This window comes from Nomascus leucogenys, chromosome 13, assembly GCF_006542625.1.
Source record: "Nomascus leucogenys isolate Asia chromosome 13, Asia_NLE_v1, whole genome shotgun sequence".
Lineage (NCBI taxonomy): Eukaryota > Metazoa > Chordata > Mammalia > Primates > Hylobatidae > Nomascus > Nomascus leucogenys.
Genome location: NC_044393.1, coordinates 5,795,882 through 5,812,186, shown reverse-complemented (window position 1 = coordinate 5,812,186; position 16,305 = coordinate 5,795,882). Strand labels below are relative to the sequence as shown.

Sequence of the window (16,305 nt, the reverse complement as noted above, 5' to 3'; positions counted from 1 at the left end):
CTTAATGTTATTAATTCGCATGTTAACACTAGCTGTCACTCACCTATTTACATGGGCATGTGGTTTGGGAATTGGGGGAGGACAAAGCCAGATCCTAAAAAAATTTTTTTTTAACTAGTGTATACATTCCTGGGCATAGTTTTTTAGGAATATTTTCCCATGATAACATCTTTTTAAATAACAGGTTCTGTGTTTTAGAAGGGAGGCTAATGTCTGTGTTGCCAAACTATCTCTTGATTCTTTTGATACGAAGCTTAGAACTCTTCCTTCTTGGTGTTGGGCAGATGTGCCTAATGCTTTATTTTGACAGAGGATATGCACTCAGCATCTGAGCATCCCATAAATACTCCAGAGAGGAACACAATTAGGATACAGTGTGGTGCTGGGAGATTGAGCGTTGGTTGAGTCTAAGTGATGTTTCCGACTGGGGCTGGAAACGTGCTTTACGTAATTGTATTCTGATCATTTAGGTCTCTCTTTATAGGGCATCTTTTATGACCAAGACTGTCCAGTACCAAAATGAGCTACATAAATTCCTAATCTGGGATACAGCTGGACAAGAACGAGTAAGTCACTCTTTAATTTACTCTGTTTTTCTGAGGCCCAAATGAAAGTTCCAACTAAACTGTCAGCATCCCTGTCATCTCACGTTACTCACTTCTCTTCTGTGCACCGGAGACACATTTATTTCCATTTGCGTAGGCCAGCCTTTGCCTTTGCCTTTTCAATTAGAGCCACAGAATCCACCGATGGAGAAAGTGATAATGGGCACTGAGGGCATTTTTATACCTTGCAGTGTCTTAAAGTAAATGCTGGCCAGTAGGCCTGATAAAATCCCACTCAGAGCACTGTGTATAATTTGGGGCTCTCTCCTCTAGTAAAGATATATAAAGCAATTAGTGGTAGAAAGGGTGAGTTAAGCACAACTCATTTATCGCTGCCTTTTAAAAGCTAAAGAGGGAACTTTACAGCGTATGAAGTGTGAGATTTAAGTGAAAAGGATAAGCTAACACAGTGCCTTGCAGTAGATACTTAATAAATGCCTAATGACAAAATTGGCCATGATGGTTATCTACTTAAGGAAGAGCCTGAACCAGAAGCGGGGCCTGGACATGGCAGCGTAGGTTCTAATGGAATTTGGGGAAGCCCACCCAAATCAGAAAGGGCCGGGAAGGCAGGGATGGGGACAGACACATCTGCCTCCTCCCCTTTCCTCTGGGTACTGAGACACATCTGCCTCCTCCCCTTTCCTCTGGGTACTAAGTCCAATTTCCCTTCCAAGGTGTCTCTGGCAGCCACCGTTTAATTTTGTTTTCAAACAGTACAATCCAAACAGCACATCTGATAGATGCACGGTGCTATCTTAAGCTCTTAAAAGTGTACCAGAATTAATCAGGAAAAATAGTCTGTCATCACAGCCTTATCTAAGACACCATAGATAGTGTGTGTAGTATGAAATCTGACAAGAATCATCACAGACAAATGGAGGAAAACAAAACAAGCCATTACTGTTGTCCTAGACGTAGACTCCATGCATTTGTACAGATTTAATGTCTTAAGTTTGCTCTGTTTGGTTTCTTCTGTTTTTAACACTGGATGTTGTGCCTCTGTCCCATTACTCATCTAAGATACTTCTGCTTACCGTCTTCCACTCCCCATTCCTTCTCCTTTGCTCATGTTGTACATCTAGAATGGAGCATTTAGGACAGCTGGACCTTTGCTAACCATCCCTCTTCTGTCCTTCAGAAGTGTGTCGCTTACCAGAATCCTGAATATATCTGTAGACACAGCTCTGGGTTCTGTCCTATTAGCCACAAATCCGAGTGGCCCTTCCTACTAGTAATATATGTACCCTCCACTAAATCCCAAGTTTCAGTTACCCCTCACATATATTTGATGATACAGCAAAGCCCTCATCATAAAGAATCATGCTGTAATATAGATTCCATTATGCTTTGAATCAGAGCCTGTCCTGGTATACGCAGTGACGGATAACATCTCTTTTTTTTCTGGAGCACACACAAAAAAAATAACACAAAGGTGTTTGCCTCTCTCCCTTTCTGCCACCATGGTAGCAGAAGTCTGTGAAGTTTTGTACTTAGCTGGTTTTCCTGTCTCTTGCTTGTCCACTTCTAATTGGTTCTGCAACAGGAGTAGTTGCTCTGAGATGCAAACCTGCCTCCAGCCTGCCTGATGCACCATCACACAGCCCAGAGCTGCACAGGAGATGCTCATGGGGCCAGGCCACAGGCCAGGGGTGCTGACCAGGATGCCCTGCATGGAGAAGACAGGAGAGGAGCACCACCTGATGAGCACTCACTCCAGCCAGTTGTTGCTGGGCGTGAGCACATGTCCAGGGTTGCCAAAGCGCAGTGCTAAGGAAAGCCACACACCTGACAGCTACCCACAAATTGTTTGAAATGCTGGGAGGATCACACAAGACACGTCTTATAAGCCTGTCTGGGTCAGGGACTGCCTGTTTATCTTGGGCAGTGCATTGAAGGTCCAGAATGTGCCATCCACAGCCAGGCTGTATTTTCACCTCCTCCCACCAATCTGTCCTCTAGTACAAACTGCATGCTGTTCTCCAGCATGCCATAGTTTCACACCCTCATGCCCATCCACAACTCTATTCAGCGTTCAGAACCAACCTCCGATGTCACCTAAAGGGGGCTTTCCTGCCATCTCTGCTCTCGGACAAGTAACCACATCGCCACACTGCTGTGTTGCTCTAGACCCATATCTGGAGGTCTCCCTGGGTTCCTCCCTCGCCCTCAGTGCTGGACACCTCCATCCAGGTGTCCTGACGGCTTCATTCTCTACATGTATCGCAAATAGGTTCACTTCTCCATCTCCGCTCCCAGCATCCTGCTCTCAGCCACCTTTGGCCATTCACTGAGTACTCCTTTAGCCTTTTTGTGGGTCCCCTGCTTTCCCTCTGTCCATGACATGTCCTCATAGGACCCAGAGGAATCTTCTGGAAACAAAAATCAGCCCGTGTTATTGGCCTGCTTAATATCCTTCAGTGACTTCCTGCTGCACCTCTCATAACAGCCACACTCTGAACAGAGACCTCCCAAGCCCCATGTGACTTGCCCAGGCCTCCCCCCAGGCTCCTCTCTCCTCAGGGCCTCCAGCACTCCTTGGCCTCATGCCTCTGGATACACTGTTGCTTCTCACCAAAACTCTCTGTTCCCTCCACTGAAGCCCAGCTAGCTTCTTTCCCATCTTTTAGTCTCAGGTTAAATGTGATACACTCAGAGTTTTCTCTAAACCCCCTGCATCTAAGCAGGGCCCCAACTTTGTTCTTCATTACTGCCCTCACTCGTTTTCCTCAGAACATTCATTAAAAATTGTCCTTAGATACCTGTCGACCTACATTCATTGACAGAATCTCCCATCAGACTAACTCCAAGAGCCGGGACCACAGTGTCTTGTTCACTGCTATACTCCCAGGGCCTAGCATGGCGCCTGACCTAGAGCTGATGTTCAGATATTGGTTGGTTGGATGAATCAGCAAATAAACTCTTTGGAGTATTCCTTTGTATCCCGAAGTCTTTGATTGCTCTCATCCATGGGATTGTCACCTATTTCCTTACCTGTCTGCCTTTCATTAGACTGTAAGCTCCTTGAGGGCAAGGACTGCCTTCATATCTCTGCTCTCAGCCCCTTGGTACATGGTATTGATGCCCATAGGTTTATGTCTACTGATTGCCAGCCCTACTTAGGCACAGATAAGGACAGCTCCTCTACCTACTTTTACCATGTGAGTAGTGCATGACTCAAATTACAAATTTCTGGTGTTGTATGTTTATTACTCTTTGTAGTTATGAGATTTATTATGGAACCAAAATTGTCATAAAATGAAAACCCTTTTGGTGAATTGACCATTCAAACATCCTCCCCAACCTCCCCATTTGACATCTTGTACTGCACATAGTTTTGACAGATGGGTTGTCTTTCTGATGGTCCAGCTACATTTGATTGTAAAGTGATTTCATTAAGTCAATGAAAGTGATTTTGGAGAATTTCTCAAATGTCCTATGAAGCCCTTGACAGTAGGGATCTTGTTAACTTAAATGAAGAGGAAAAATACTGCTCAGGATGATGATATAAGTGCTTCAGAAGATAATGGTTTGTGTATCAAAGGGTTAAGAGGGGCCTAGGGAAAATTGATGAAGCCCTCAAATATTTTTGTAAAAATTTGTCATTTTTATGATAAGACCATGAAAGTCAAACATGAAATGAAGGATATCATATTGTGCTAGCATGTAGTTTTATCAGAAGATTCATAGCCAAGTTATCAATCAAGTTCGACTCAGTGTTCATCCAGAAAATTAGCTCCTGGCTGCAATAATAAACCTAAGGTTTTTCAAATACCAGATAAAATTAAACTTGATTTTATAATTTTAAGTTTATCTTCTCAAGATAGAGTCTTTGTGAGATCATTTTGTCCCTGTTATTTGCTATCTTGAATGAATGTATTTGAAGTCACCCTTTTTCCACCAATTATCTCCTTCAGTAACAAAGACTCCTGCAGTAGCATTGAGACAGACACAACACATAAATTAAAAAGCCTCATAAATACACCATACATGTAGTAAGAACATGTCAAATACTTACCATCTGTATGTGAATGTATAAAAGAAAGCTTCTTGGCCAGGCATAGTGGCTCACGCCTATAATCCCAGCACTTTGGGAGGCCAAGGCAGGCGGATCACCTGAGGTCAGGAGTTCAAGATCAGCCTGGCCAACATGGTGAAACCCCATCTCTACTAAAAATCTAGAATGGAGCATTTAGACAAAAATTAGCCAGGCATGGTGGCACACACCTGTGGTCCCAGCTATTCGGAAGGCTGAGGCAGGAGAATCACTTGATCCCGGGAGGTGGAGGTTGCAGTGAGCCGAGATCGCACCACTGCACTCCAGCCTGGGCCATGGAGTGAGATTCCATCTCAAAAAAAAAAAAAAAAAGCTTCTTAACCAGAGTCTAATAGACATTGCATCCAGTCTTTAAAGATTTACATTCCTGCATCTTAATGTGGTTTCTCCCAATGACTGTTTTTACAGAGATCAGAACACTAGGAAGGCTCAGACTTATTTATTGTCACAGTAGTCGTGTAAGGAATTGTTCTCCTGTTTAAAATCAAGAACAAGTGTAGTGGCTTAGTATCATCTAGAATTGGGGCAGACAGTCCCAGAAACTAGAGTCTGCAGTGCATCATCCACACTGGCCAGTGCATAGTTACCATCCACATGAAGAGACAAGAAGACCTGACTCCGTGAATAGAAGCAAACCCGAAAGTGATCCCATTATTAGAATTTGCAGACAGAATTTACACATATATTTTTGGGCCAAATCCAACCTGCCGCCAGTTTTTGTAAATAAAGCTTTCATGGAACATAGCCATGCTTGTTTGTTTATTATCTATGGCAGGGATGTCCAGTCTTTTGGCTTCCCTGGGCCACATTGGAAGAAGAATTATCTCAGGCCGCATATAAAATACACTAACGATAGCTGATGAGCTTAAAAAAAAAATCACAAAAACAGCTCAATGTTTTAAGAAAGTTTATGGATTTGTGTTGAGCCACATTCAAAGCTGTCCTGGGCCACATAACAGGCCGCAGGTTAGACAAGCTTGGTCTACGGCTACCTTCACTCTACAATAGTAGAGTTGAGTAGTTGCAGCAGAGATTATGTGACCCATAAAACCAAAATATTCGCTACCTGGTCTTTACCAGAAAAAGTTTGCCATCACCTGATCTAGAGCCAGGTTTGGAGCAGAGATGTGCTGACATCTTTTGAGTCTCTTACATGCCTCCACCTTCTTTCTTTGCATCAAAAGGACATGAAAGTTTCCATGTCAGTAATAGCAGAGTGGCTTGCCCTCCCACAGCTAAAAATTATATATAAACTCCGGACAAAGCATTAAAAAAACAACTGTTTGAAGGCACTGCAGAGCAACCAAATGCAGTCAGGGACTGCAAAGGGGAGCTTTCTTGTGTAAGATCCACATTTTTACAGCTTTTTCCCAGTGGGCACTTCCCAGTTCGAGTGGCACAGGGTAGCTAGTACATAAGCAGAAAGCTTGTGTGAGTGCAGAGTTTAGAACTGCTAGAGCAGCCAGAAAAAGAGGAGGCAAATCGCAGAAAAGAGGGATTCAACAAAGAGGGACCCCCTAAAATCTGTTTATAAATTTCCCTGAAGTTTTTTGACCCCCAAATTGTAAATTCACAAGAGAGACGTTATAAAATGCAACAGAAACCAGTAGCTGGAAAGGGTGACAAGACAGCAGAGATTTCAGCTGCTCCTCATTACAGCAGGATTAGACTTCAGAGTTTGGACTTAGTCCTGCTGTGTTACAGGGGATCACTAAACACCTTGGGCATTCCAATGAAACTTCAGAAGGGCCATGCCTTGGGAGTAGAAACCGTGCCCTAGGACTAAGGGCAAATCCAAAAACCCAAATAGACCAACCCTCACAACGTGTAAAACTAATCTCAGGATGAGTCACCAGTAACTTAATACTCTGCGGAGATGAGAAAAACCAAGCGTCTACAGTGCACCATCCACACTGTCCAGTGGACAGTCAGTGCTACTACACATATGAAGAAACAGGAAGGTGTGACCCAGTGAGTAGAAGCAAACCCTAAAGTGACCCTTTTCTTGGAATTTGCAGACACAGAATTTAAAGCACGTATTTTACATATGTTCAGAGATTTAAAGAAAAGTAGGCCAGGCACGGTGGCTCACGCCTGTAATCCCAGCACTTTGGAAGGCCAAGACAGGCATAGTGCTTGAGTCGAGGAGTTCCAAACCAGCCTGGACAACATGGCGAAAGCCCATCTCTTAAGGGAAAAAAAAAAAGGAGTGTTAATGACTTAACTGCAAATGGGGAATCTCACACAGAATGGAAACTAATAAAGAATTACATGAAAATGCTAAAACTGAAGCTGCAGTATCTAAGATGAAAAACTCACTGGAGGATGATAGAACAAATTAATCAGAAGAATAGAAAAACAGTAGAAAAATATGGACAGAGTCTCAGTATCATAGGGACAAATTCAAACAGTCTAACATATGTGTAATTTGAGAGCCAGGAGGAGCAAAGAGAGAGATGTTAACAGAAAAAAAGATTTCAAGAAATAATGGCTGAAAATTTCCCGAATTTGGTGAAACATAACACACAAATTCAAGAAGTTCAACAAATCTCTAAGTACAAAGAACACCATATCTAGGTAAGTCGTAGTCAAACTGCTGAAAACCAAAGGTAAAGAGAAAATCTTGAATGCAGCCAGAAGTAAAAGACACATAAACAGGAGAACAACAATATGAATGATGGCTAACTTTACACATAAACACTGGAGACCAGAAGCCAGAGGACAGGATCTTTAAAGTGTGGAAAGCAAAAACCTATCAATTTGCCAAAAGTAGTTTTCAAATATAAAGTCAAAGTAAGAACATTTTTAGAAAAACAAAAACAGCAATCAATAGCAGCCATCCCAGAAAGTTTTTCGCACTAAAGGAAAATGACACCACATGGTAATTCAGATCCATAGGAAGAAATAATAACAACTAGAAATGGCAAATAGAAACGTGTTTTTTCTTCTTCAATTATTCAAAAGTTAACTAATTCAAAAATTATAACACTGGATTGTATAGTTTATAGCATATGTAGATTTAGATTATTTGACAGTGGTAGTACAAAGAATGGTAGGATAACAGAAATTAGACTTTTGCAAGTCTGATATTTTACATGAAGTGGTACATTTTAAACTAAGTAGACTGTAGAAAAACATGCAGTAGTCAGACACAGTGGCTCACACCTGTAATCCCAGCACTTTGAAAGGCCAAGACAGGTAGATTTGAGGCCAGGAGTTGAAGATCAGCCTGTCCAACATGGCAAAACCCCGTATCTACTAAAAATACAAAAGTTAGCCGGGCATGGTGGCACTTACCTGTAATCCCAGCTACTCGGGAGACTGAGGCACAAGAATTGCTTGAACCCGGCAGGCAGAGGTTGCAGTGAGCCAAGGTCATCACACCACTGCACTCCAGCCTGGGTGACAGAGCGAGACTCTGTCTCAAAAAAAAAAAAAAAAAAAAGAAAAATGTGCAGTATATATTATAGTTACAAAAGCAACAACTTAAAAAATAATACAAGCAAGTACAGTTCAAAAGTCAGTAGAGAAGTTAATATACAAAAATTGAACACTAAGAAAAATTCAGGCAATGCAAAAAAGGAAAAGAAAGGAGGAGCAGGAATTTTAAAAGAAATGGAACAGATACAGGCCGGGCATGGTGGCTCATGCCTGTAATCCCAGCACTTTGGGAGGCCGAGGCGGGTGGATCACCTGAAATGGCATTTGAAGACCAGCCTGACCAACATGGAGAAACCCCATCTCTACTAAAAATACAAAATTAGCCGGGCATGGTAGCACATGCCTGTAATCCCAGCTGCTAGGGAGGCTGAGGCAGGAGAATTGCTTGAACCCAGGAGGCGGAGGCTGCGGTGAGCCGAGATCACGCCATTGCACTCCAGCCTAGACAACAAGAGCGAAACTCCTTCTCAATGGTAGACCTAAATCCAAATATATTAGTAAATACATTAAATATAAAGGAGCTGAACCTTCCACTTAAAAGGCAAAAGTTGTCAAAAATCAGGACCCAACTATGTGCTAGTTATAAGAGGACTACTATAAATATAAAAACAAATAAAGAATGCAAAAGGATGTAGTATTCAAATAATAAACAAAAGAGACCCATGTGGTTATATAATATCAGTAAAACAGACATGAAAGCAAGGCGGAAGAAGGACATTGTGAGAAGAATATCGAGGAACTTTCTGTGTTGATAGAACTGTTTGACATCTTAGTGGATGATATTCACACAGATATATACATTTGTCAGTTTATCAGATTGTGCTGTTAAGATCTTTGCTTTTCTCTGTATGAGTTTTACCTTACGAATTTGAAGGAAGAAAGAAAACAACCCTGTAAAGAACATTGCCAATATAAGTACATCAAAAATGAAAGCTAATACCATAACCTTTATTCCATCTGTGCACTTCTGTCTCATTTTCTCTTACGCTGTTGAAGTCAACCCAACGCTTTACCTCTTTTTTACTCAATAATATAGTTTTCTTTTCTGTGGTGCTTTCTTGCTTATAACCTTTATTTTTGTTTTCTTTTTTCTAAAACTTAATGTCTCCTTTATTGGAAGTTAGTAGGCTTTTACCTCAGAGGCAGGGGTTTCTCTCACAAAGACTCGTAACAGTTTCTGTTTGTGGACAGCGAGGTCTGACACTTAGTTGGACAGCTCCCCACACTCAGCAGTTCTTAGTCATTTGTTCACCAATTCTTGATAACCTATAGCGTGTCAGATGCTAGGCCCTGAGATAAAATGGCGTGCCTAGCAGACATGCTGGCATCCATCATGGAGCTTACAGTCACAACTTCACTTTCTTTTGTAAAACTCAAATTAATACGAAACTTTAAAAAGCCAAAAGGTTAAACTCGTTGGATAAGCAGTTCCAGAATCCATAGTTCTGTATGTGGTTTATGTATGTGCACCAAATGCTCTCCTGTGATAATCCCTGCCTGTGTTCAGGGGTAAACCACCATTAACAACAGGATGTAAATACAGTGTCATCAGATCATAAGTAAGGGTCAGGCTTCAGAGTCAGGGTGTAAGACGAAAAGTATAGGCAAAATTCTTGTCATTAAACATTGACATCATATTCAGTGGGTGAGATGCTCACATAGGACGTGTGCCCAAGAACTGAGGTTGACTGGGGAAGGAGCTTCACAGTCTCCATCTCACACTCATTGAGAGAAATAGCTCACTGAATCACCCTTGCTGTTCAAATGGTTATTCCTCTCCCTTCTCTTTCCTCACTGTTGTGTGTCACGGGGTGTGGAGGCCAGGGTGATGAGTGGGAAGAAGCTGTGTATACAGGGTTAAATTCATGTAAATGAAATGAGATCTGTACCCAGCATTTGAGAATTGCCACATGCATGGAGATATCAAATAAGCAAGTTGCAAACTCATCCAAGTAGTGAATGTAAATGTGTACTCATTTCTGAAGGACAATCAGTGTTCAGATTACAGGGTTTTCTTTATGACACACAAATGCAGCTACTTCTCTGGAGAACTATTTATAGCATTATTTTTATCTCCGTGATAGTTAGGGAAGCCAAAGTTTAAAGGACTATTGAACAAACGAATTTGGGAATTATAACATTGAGTTCAATTAAAAAGCCTTTTTAGCTGAAACAATTGTTTATAGCGCCATATTTAATTCCTATAAAACTGTATTCTAAACTATCTTCTGAGAGACATTTCAGTGTTACATTAAAAGTTTTTGCCTTTGGTAATTACTGGTTCATTTGCTTTAAAGCAGCATGTCATTTTCTTTGGCTTAAGAGAAAGATTACTTTTTGTGCAGGGATAATGGGCTTATAAGTCTAGTATAAAACATATTTAACCAATTTTCCCAATTTTGTTTATTTTTCTCCTTCCTCTGCAGTTTCGTGCCTTAGCACCAATGTACTATCGAGGGTCGGCTGCAGCTATAATCGTTTATGATATCACAAAAGAAGTAAGACTATGTAGTTTTCTTTAGATTGTTTTGAAAACTCTCTTTTGGTTGCTTAGATCTCCAGTTGCTCTCCTTTTTTTGTGTTACAGGAGACATTTTCAACATTAAAGAATTGGGTGAAAGAGCTTCGACAGCATGGCCCACCTAATATTGTAGTTGCCATTGCAGGAAATAAATGTGATCTTATCGATGTAAGGTAAGTTATTAGAACGAGAGATTACAATACCTATTATGTGTTCCTTTTCTTAATAAGCAATATCCAGTATAAGAATCTTGCTTTTATTTTGTCTCTGACATTGAAAAATTCCTTTTGGTTGTGTGGTTGGAGTCCTAAAGTTTCAAACTAAAATTAAGATTTCAGGCATTTGGAGCTAATTATATTATGTATATAGACAGGTGTGCAATTTACAGAAATACTGGTTGCATTGCACCCAACATCTGAGATCAGAGCAGCCCCTAGGCTCCCATGACTTAGAATACTTGAATGCAGAAAGCACATTTATTGGCAGTTTCTCTGGGCCACTTCCATCTTTCCCAAAGCAAGGGCTTTTTGAAAATTTTGGCTGGGGAAGAAAACCCTGCCATCCCTAATCATTCCATTAGCTACATTACTAGTGGTACCAAGTTTTGTTTCATTTTGTTTGTTTACCCATGGATGTGGTGTAATCGGGAAGACCATGTCTCAGGGCCCATCCAACAACCATTTAGGCCATCCTTTGTCATCGTAAATCTGGTTAACTACTGGGTAGGTAGGGGTACAACTAAGATCTTCATGGGTAGAATTTCTGATATGTAGTTGTTGCCTTCCAGAGAAGTCATGGAGAGAGATGCAAAGGACTACGCCGACTCTATTCATGCAATTTTTGTAGAGACCAGCGCAAAAAACGCGATAAACATAAATGAACTCTTTATAGAAATTAGTGAGTATCTCTGTGCCTTATCCATTTCCTCTGTAAAAGCAACTTAACACAGAATGATCTTCCTGGTTAGAATTCCTGTATTACTTAGAGCAGTCTAGTCTCTGATATTGTGATCAGTGAAATGAGATTGGAGAAGGTAAGAGTAATGCCCAGTTTTCATATCATGTTATAGTTGCTGAAGAGCTGCTTCCCTTCTGGAAAGAATGTTGCTACTGAATAAATAATGCACAGGGTATTGAGGTCATGAAAGCTGTCCCATTTCTTTCTCTATTTAAATGTGTTTCTGTTAGTCGTCCAAGGTCATTGAAAATGAACAAAATGAATAAAGGGGAATGAAATGCAGGTATACTTGCACGGTAAGAAAACCCTCAAAAACAATACTAGGCAAGTGAAAGGTAAGACCTGTTTTCCGTTCTTTTTCCCTTCCCTTTCCAGAAGTGTTAATATGATGATACTAGACGGGAGAGGGGCTGCTGCATGCCTTTGGGATCCTCTGCAGATTGTATCTGTGTTTATTCATTTCATTCAAATTCATCAAAATATTTATTGGGAGCTGTTCCAGGCTCAGGGGAAATAGCCATGAAGAAGATAGACACAGCCCCTGCTCTCCTGGAGTGCACATTCTACAGAAGGAAACAGACAGTGAACACCAAATAAATAGGATCATTTCAGATCATAATAACTGATACGAAGAAAATAATTTAGGATGAAATGAAGGAATGTCTGCAAGCAATCAGGGAAGATCTCCCTAAGGAGGTGCTATCAGAGCTGAGGTCCAAGGAAGCAGGCCCTGTAGAGGTGTGGGGAGTCACATGAACATGTCAGACTTCCAGGTGGAGAAAAGCAGAAAGCCATCAGAGCAGGGTGGTTGTAGCATTAAGATCCACCATGTGGTTGAGAGCCAAGGGGACTGAAGCAAGGAGGGTCCTTTGCCATTGTGTCGAGGAGGGGCATGAACTTCAGAGCCCACCAAGGCCAGGCAAAGATGACCCATGAACAGAGCAGGCCCAGGTGAAGCCCTGGGAACCCCAGCTGAGGCCAGGCCCAGCTCCATCATCTGGGGCCACACTGGAATGTGGGCCCCTGGTTGCTGAGGTTGTTTTCACATTTTTTTTACATGTCCCATTGTTTAGATTTGGCCAATCATTTAAGTATTTTCAGAGTACTTTGCAGGCCTAAGGAGCCCATCTGCTGCCAGATATGGCCAGTGAACTACTGATTGCACCCTCTAGGCCAGCCTGTTCATTTCAGTGTTAAAAAGTCATGATGTGCCTGGGCATGGTGGTTGTCACCTATAATGCCAGCTACTCCAGAGGCTGAGGCAGGAGGATCACTTGAGATCAGGAGTTTAAGACCACCCTGGGCAGCATAGTATAACCCTATGTCTAAAAAAATAATAAAAATAAAAATAGTAGGGCATTGTGGCAAGCACCTGTAGTCCCAGCCACTTGGGAAGCTGAGGTGGGAGGATGGCTTGAGCCCAGGAATTTGAGGCTGCAGTAAGCCATTGATTGCACCACTACACTTCAGCTTAGGTGACAGAGCAAAACCCTCTCTCTTAAAAAAACAAAAATCATGTTTATTGTTGTCCTGGATGTAAATAGCAGGTACCCAGATGGATTTTTGAAAGGCAACATAAAGCCAGTTGGGAATTTTTCACAGCTCAAGCTAAAATATCTAAGTGTGTGGTATCATGAATATGTTAAAATTACCGCAGTCTTTTTGTGTTCTTTACTTTAGTGGTATTAAAAACAGGAAAGTAGGCCAGACATGGTGGCTCACACCTATAATCCCAGCACTTTGGGAAGCCAACGTGGGTGGATCACCTGAGGTCAGGAGTTTGAGACCAGCCTGGCCAACATGGTGAAACCCCCATCTCTACTAAAAATACAAAATTAGCTGGGCGTGGTGGTGCATGCCTGTAATCCCAGCTACTTGGGAGGCTGCGGCAGGAGACTCGCTTGAACCCGGGAGGTGGAGATTGCAGTGAGCCGAGATCACGCCATTGCACTCCAGCCTGGGCAACAAGAGCAAGACTCCATCTCAAAAAAAAAAGGAAGGTAGTAAACTATACCAACAATGAAAAGTCTTATATAAAAACTAGTATGTACATATTCATTTTAACTGTGAAAAATAAAACCTATATGTTCACAAAGATTAGAAAAATTGAGAGAGATGTACATAGACTTTCTTGTTCACTGGCTTAGTAAAACTGCGTGAGCACAGTACCTGGCACACTGACTTTGTATTGAAGTATAATAGACATACAGAAATGTGCATATATCAGAAGTATAAGGCTCAGTGAATTTTCACAAACTGAATATACTCCGGTGCTTGGCACTCTGGTTGGGACATGGCCGTTCCTACACCCAAGGGTAACCGTCCTGATACTAATTCTTCAGATTGTTTTATCTGGTTTTGTTTTACATATATTTTGTACTTTATATTTTTAAAAACACTCTGTTTCCTCTTGTGTGCCTGGCTTCTTTCATTCTGCATTACATTTTTAGACCATCCATGTCATTGCATCTAGCTGTGAATGATCCATTCTCATGGCTGGTTTGTGCGTGTCAGTGTCAGAGTCCAAGCTGTGGGGGTAAGGGGGCAGTGAAGAATACCCACAATATAATTATCCATTCTGCTGTTGATAGACATTTGGGTAGCTGTTTCCAATTTAGAGTTATTACAGACAGTACTGCTCTAAACATTCTGATCGTATTCTTTGGTGAACATCTGTACACATTTTTGTTAGGTATATTTATACCCACAAGAAAAATTGCTGGTCATTGAGTATGCATGCATTCAGTACAGCTTTACCGCCAACCAGTTTTCAAAGTGGTAGCTGTACTAGTTGACAACCATACCAGTAGTGTATGAGAAGTCCAGTCACTTTCTGTCTCTGGTGGGCAGGCAGTGATCTCCATTTTCGTGACAGTTAATGAAGTTGAGCACATTTCCGAATATTTATTTACATTTGTCATATCTACATATCCTCCTTTGTGAAGGGCCTGTTAAGTCTTTTGCCTGTTTTCCTATTGGGTTACCTGCCTTCTTCTTAATGTTTTATAGTTCTTTATTTTGGAGATGAGTCACTTATTGACTATGTATATTGGAAGTATCTTCTACTGTATGGCTTGCCTTTGATTTTTTTAGTCAACTCCTTCGATGGATTGTAGTTTTTAATCTTCATATAATCTGATTGATCCTTGTTTTCCTTTATGTTTAGCTGCTTTAGGTTTTTGGTTGCTGTTTTAGAAATCATTACCTGTTCCCAGCTCATGAAAATATTCTCCTCTTCTTTCTTTTAAAAATATTACTTGTTCAACAATTTTTTGATGTCATATTTCACAGATGTCTCTTAGATACCAGCTATATTTCAATATCCATTTATTGAGAATAATGACAAGAAGCTTGGGTAGAGCTTTTAAACAGATTGGTAGTATATTCACAGCAGTGTCTAGTCATTTGAAAAGTAGTTACAAGACACTGGGAGATACTTTCTCAATGTGGAAACCATGCTGTGTACTCCCCACACAGATCTGCAGACAACTCAAAGTGGTGGAGGCTCAAGACTTGACAGAACCTGAGAGTCAGTGGAGAGGCCATCTTAGCCTTGTTAATGTCAAAAGATGTACATGTCCATTTATTCCATGTTTACAAAATACTTCTGTGTCAGGTATTGTGCTGAGAAGATGCTGGAAACATAAAGATGGACAAATAGGATCTCTTCCCTAGAAGACCTTAGGGTCTAATGCGAGGGAGATAGTCATATAAACAGATACGAGATATATGTAGTAACCTGTTTCTGGTGTCCTGATTGAGTGTAGTGTCTGGGATGTTACAGAGTAAGGAAGTGGGAGGGTGTCAGGAAAGCCTTTGTACAAGAAGCAACCCTGAGTTATCAGCCAGGTAGGTAGATGGGTGATTTAAGGATTCTCTTGAAATTGTCATTATGCTTCATGGAGCAGTGAAGTGAAACCTGTTCATTCTCATGCATTGTTGATAGGAGAATATAGTGGCACAGTCTCTTCAGAGAATAATTTGGCAGCATCTGTCAAAATTTAAATTGCACATTCTTCCTGCATTTGTGCTAGATAGACACTGGAATACAATGTATGTGTCAGACAAATACCCAGGAGTAGAATACTGTGACCTAGCTCTTCCACTCCTGGCATTAATCCTACACTTACACTCGTAAGTTCAGAAAGATGCTTCTTGCATCTTTGTTAATAACACCAAAATATTGGAAACAAACTAAATACCCATCAATAGAGAAATAGTTAAATGAATGGTGGTACATCTACAAATGCAGTATTTTAGAGCTGTTAAAAAGAAGGCAGCAGACCAGGCACGCTGGCTCACATCAGTAATCCCAGCACTTTGGGAGGCTAAGGCAGGCAGATTGCTTGAGGTCAGGAGTTCGAGACCAGCCTGGCCAACATGGCGAAACCCCGTCTCTACTAAAAATATAAAAATTAGCCGGGAGGCCGGGCGCGGTGGCTCACGCTTGTAATCCCAGCACTTTGGGAGGCCGAGGCGGGTGGATCACGAGGTCAGGAGATCGAGACCACGGTGAAACCCCGTCTCTACTAAAAATACAAAAAAAGCAGCCGGGCGTGGTGGCGGGCACCTGTAGTCCCAGCTACTCGGAGAGGCTGAGGCAAGAGAATGGCGTGAACCCGGGAGGCGGAGCTTGCAGTGAGCCGAGATTGCGCCACTGCATTCCATCCTGGGCGACAGAGCGAGACTCCGTCTCAAAAAAAAAAAAAAAAAAAAAAAATTAG

At 41.5% G+C, this 16,305-nt stretch overlaps 1 protein-coding gene across 1 annotated transcript in view; it reads left to right on the top strand.

The window, feature by feature from the left end:
- RAB22A (RAB22A, member RAS oncogene family) overlaps window positions 1-16,305 on the top strand; it is a 53,838-nt gene that overhangs the window by 35,418 nt on the left and 2,115 nt on the right. Inside the window, exons 3-6 of the mRNA XM_030826848.1 lie at window positions 485-566; window positions 10,530-10,601; window positions 10,691-10,797; window positions 11,412-11,521. Coding sequence (XP_030682708.1) covers window positions 485-566; window positions 10,530-10,601; window positions 10,691-10,797; window positions 11,412-11,521 — 371 coding nt within the window. The remainder of the gene's footprint in view (window positions 1-484; window positions 567-10,529; window positions 10,602-10,690; window positions 10,798-11,411; window positions 11,522-16,305) is intronic.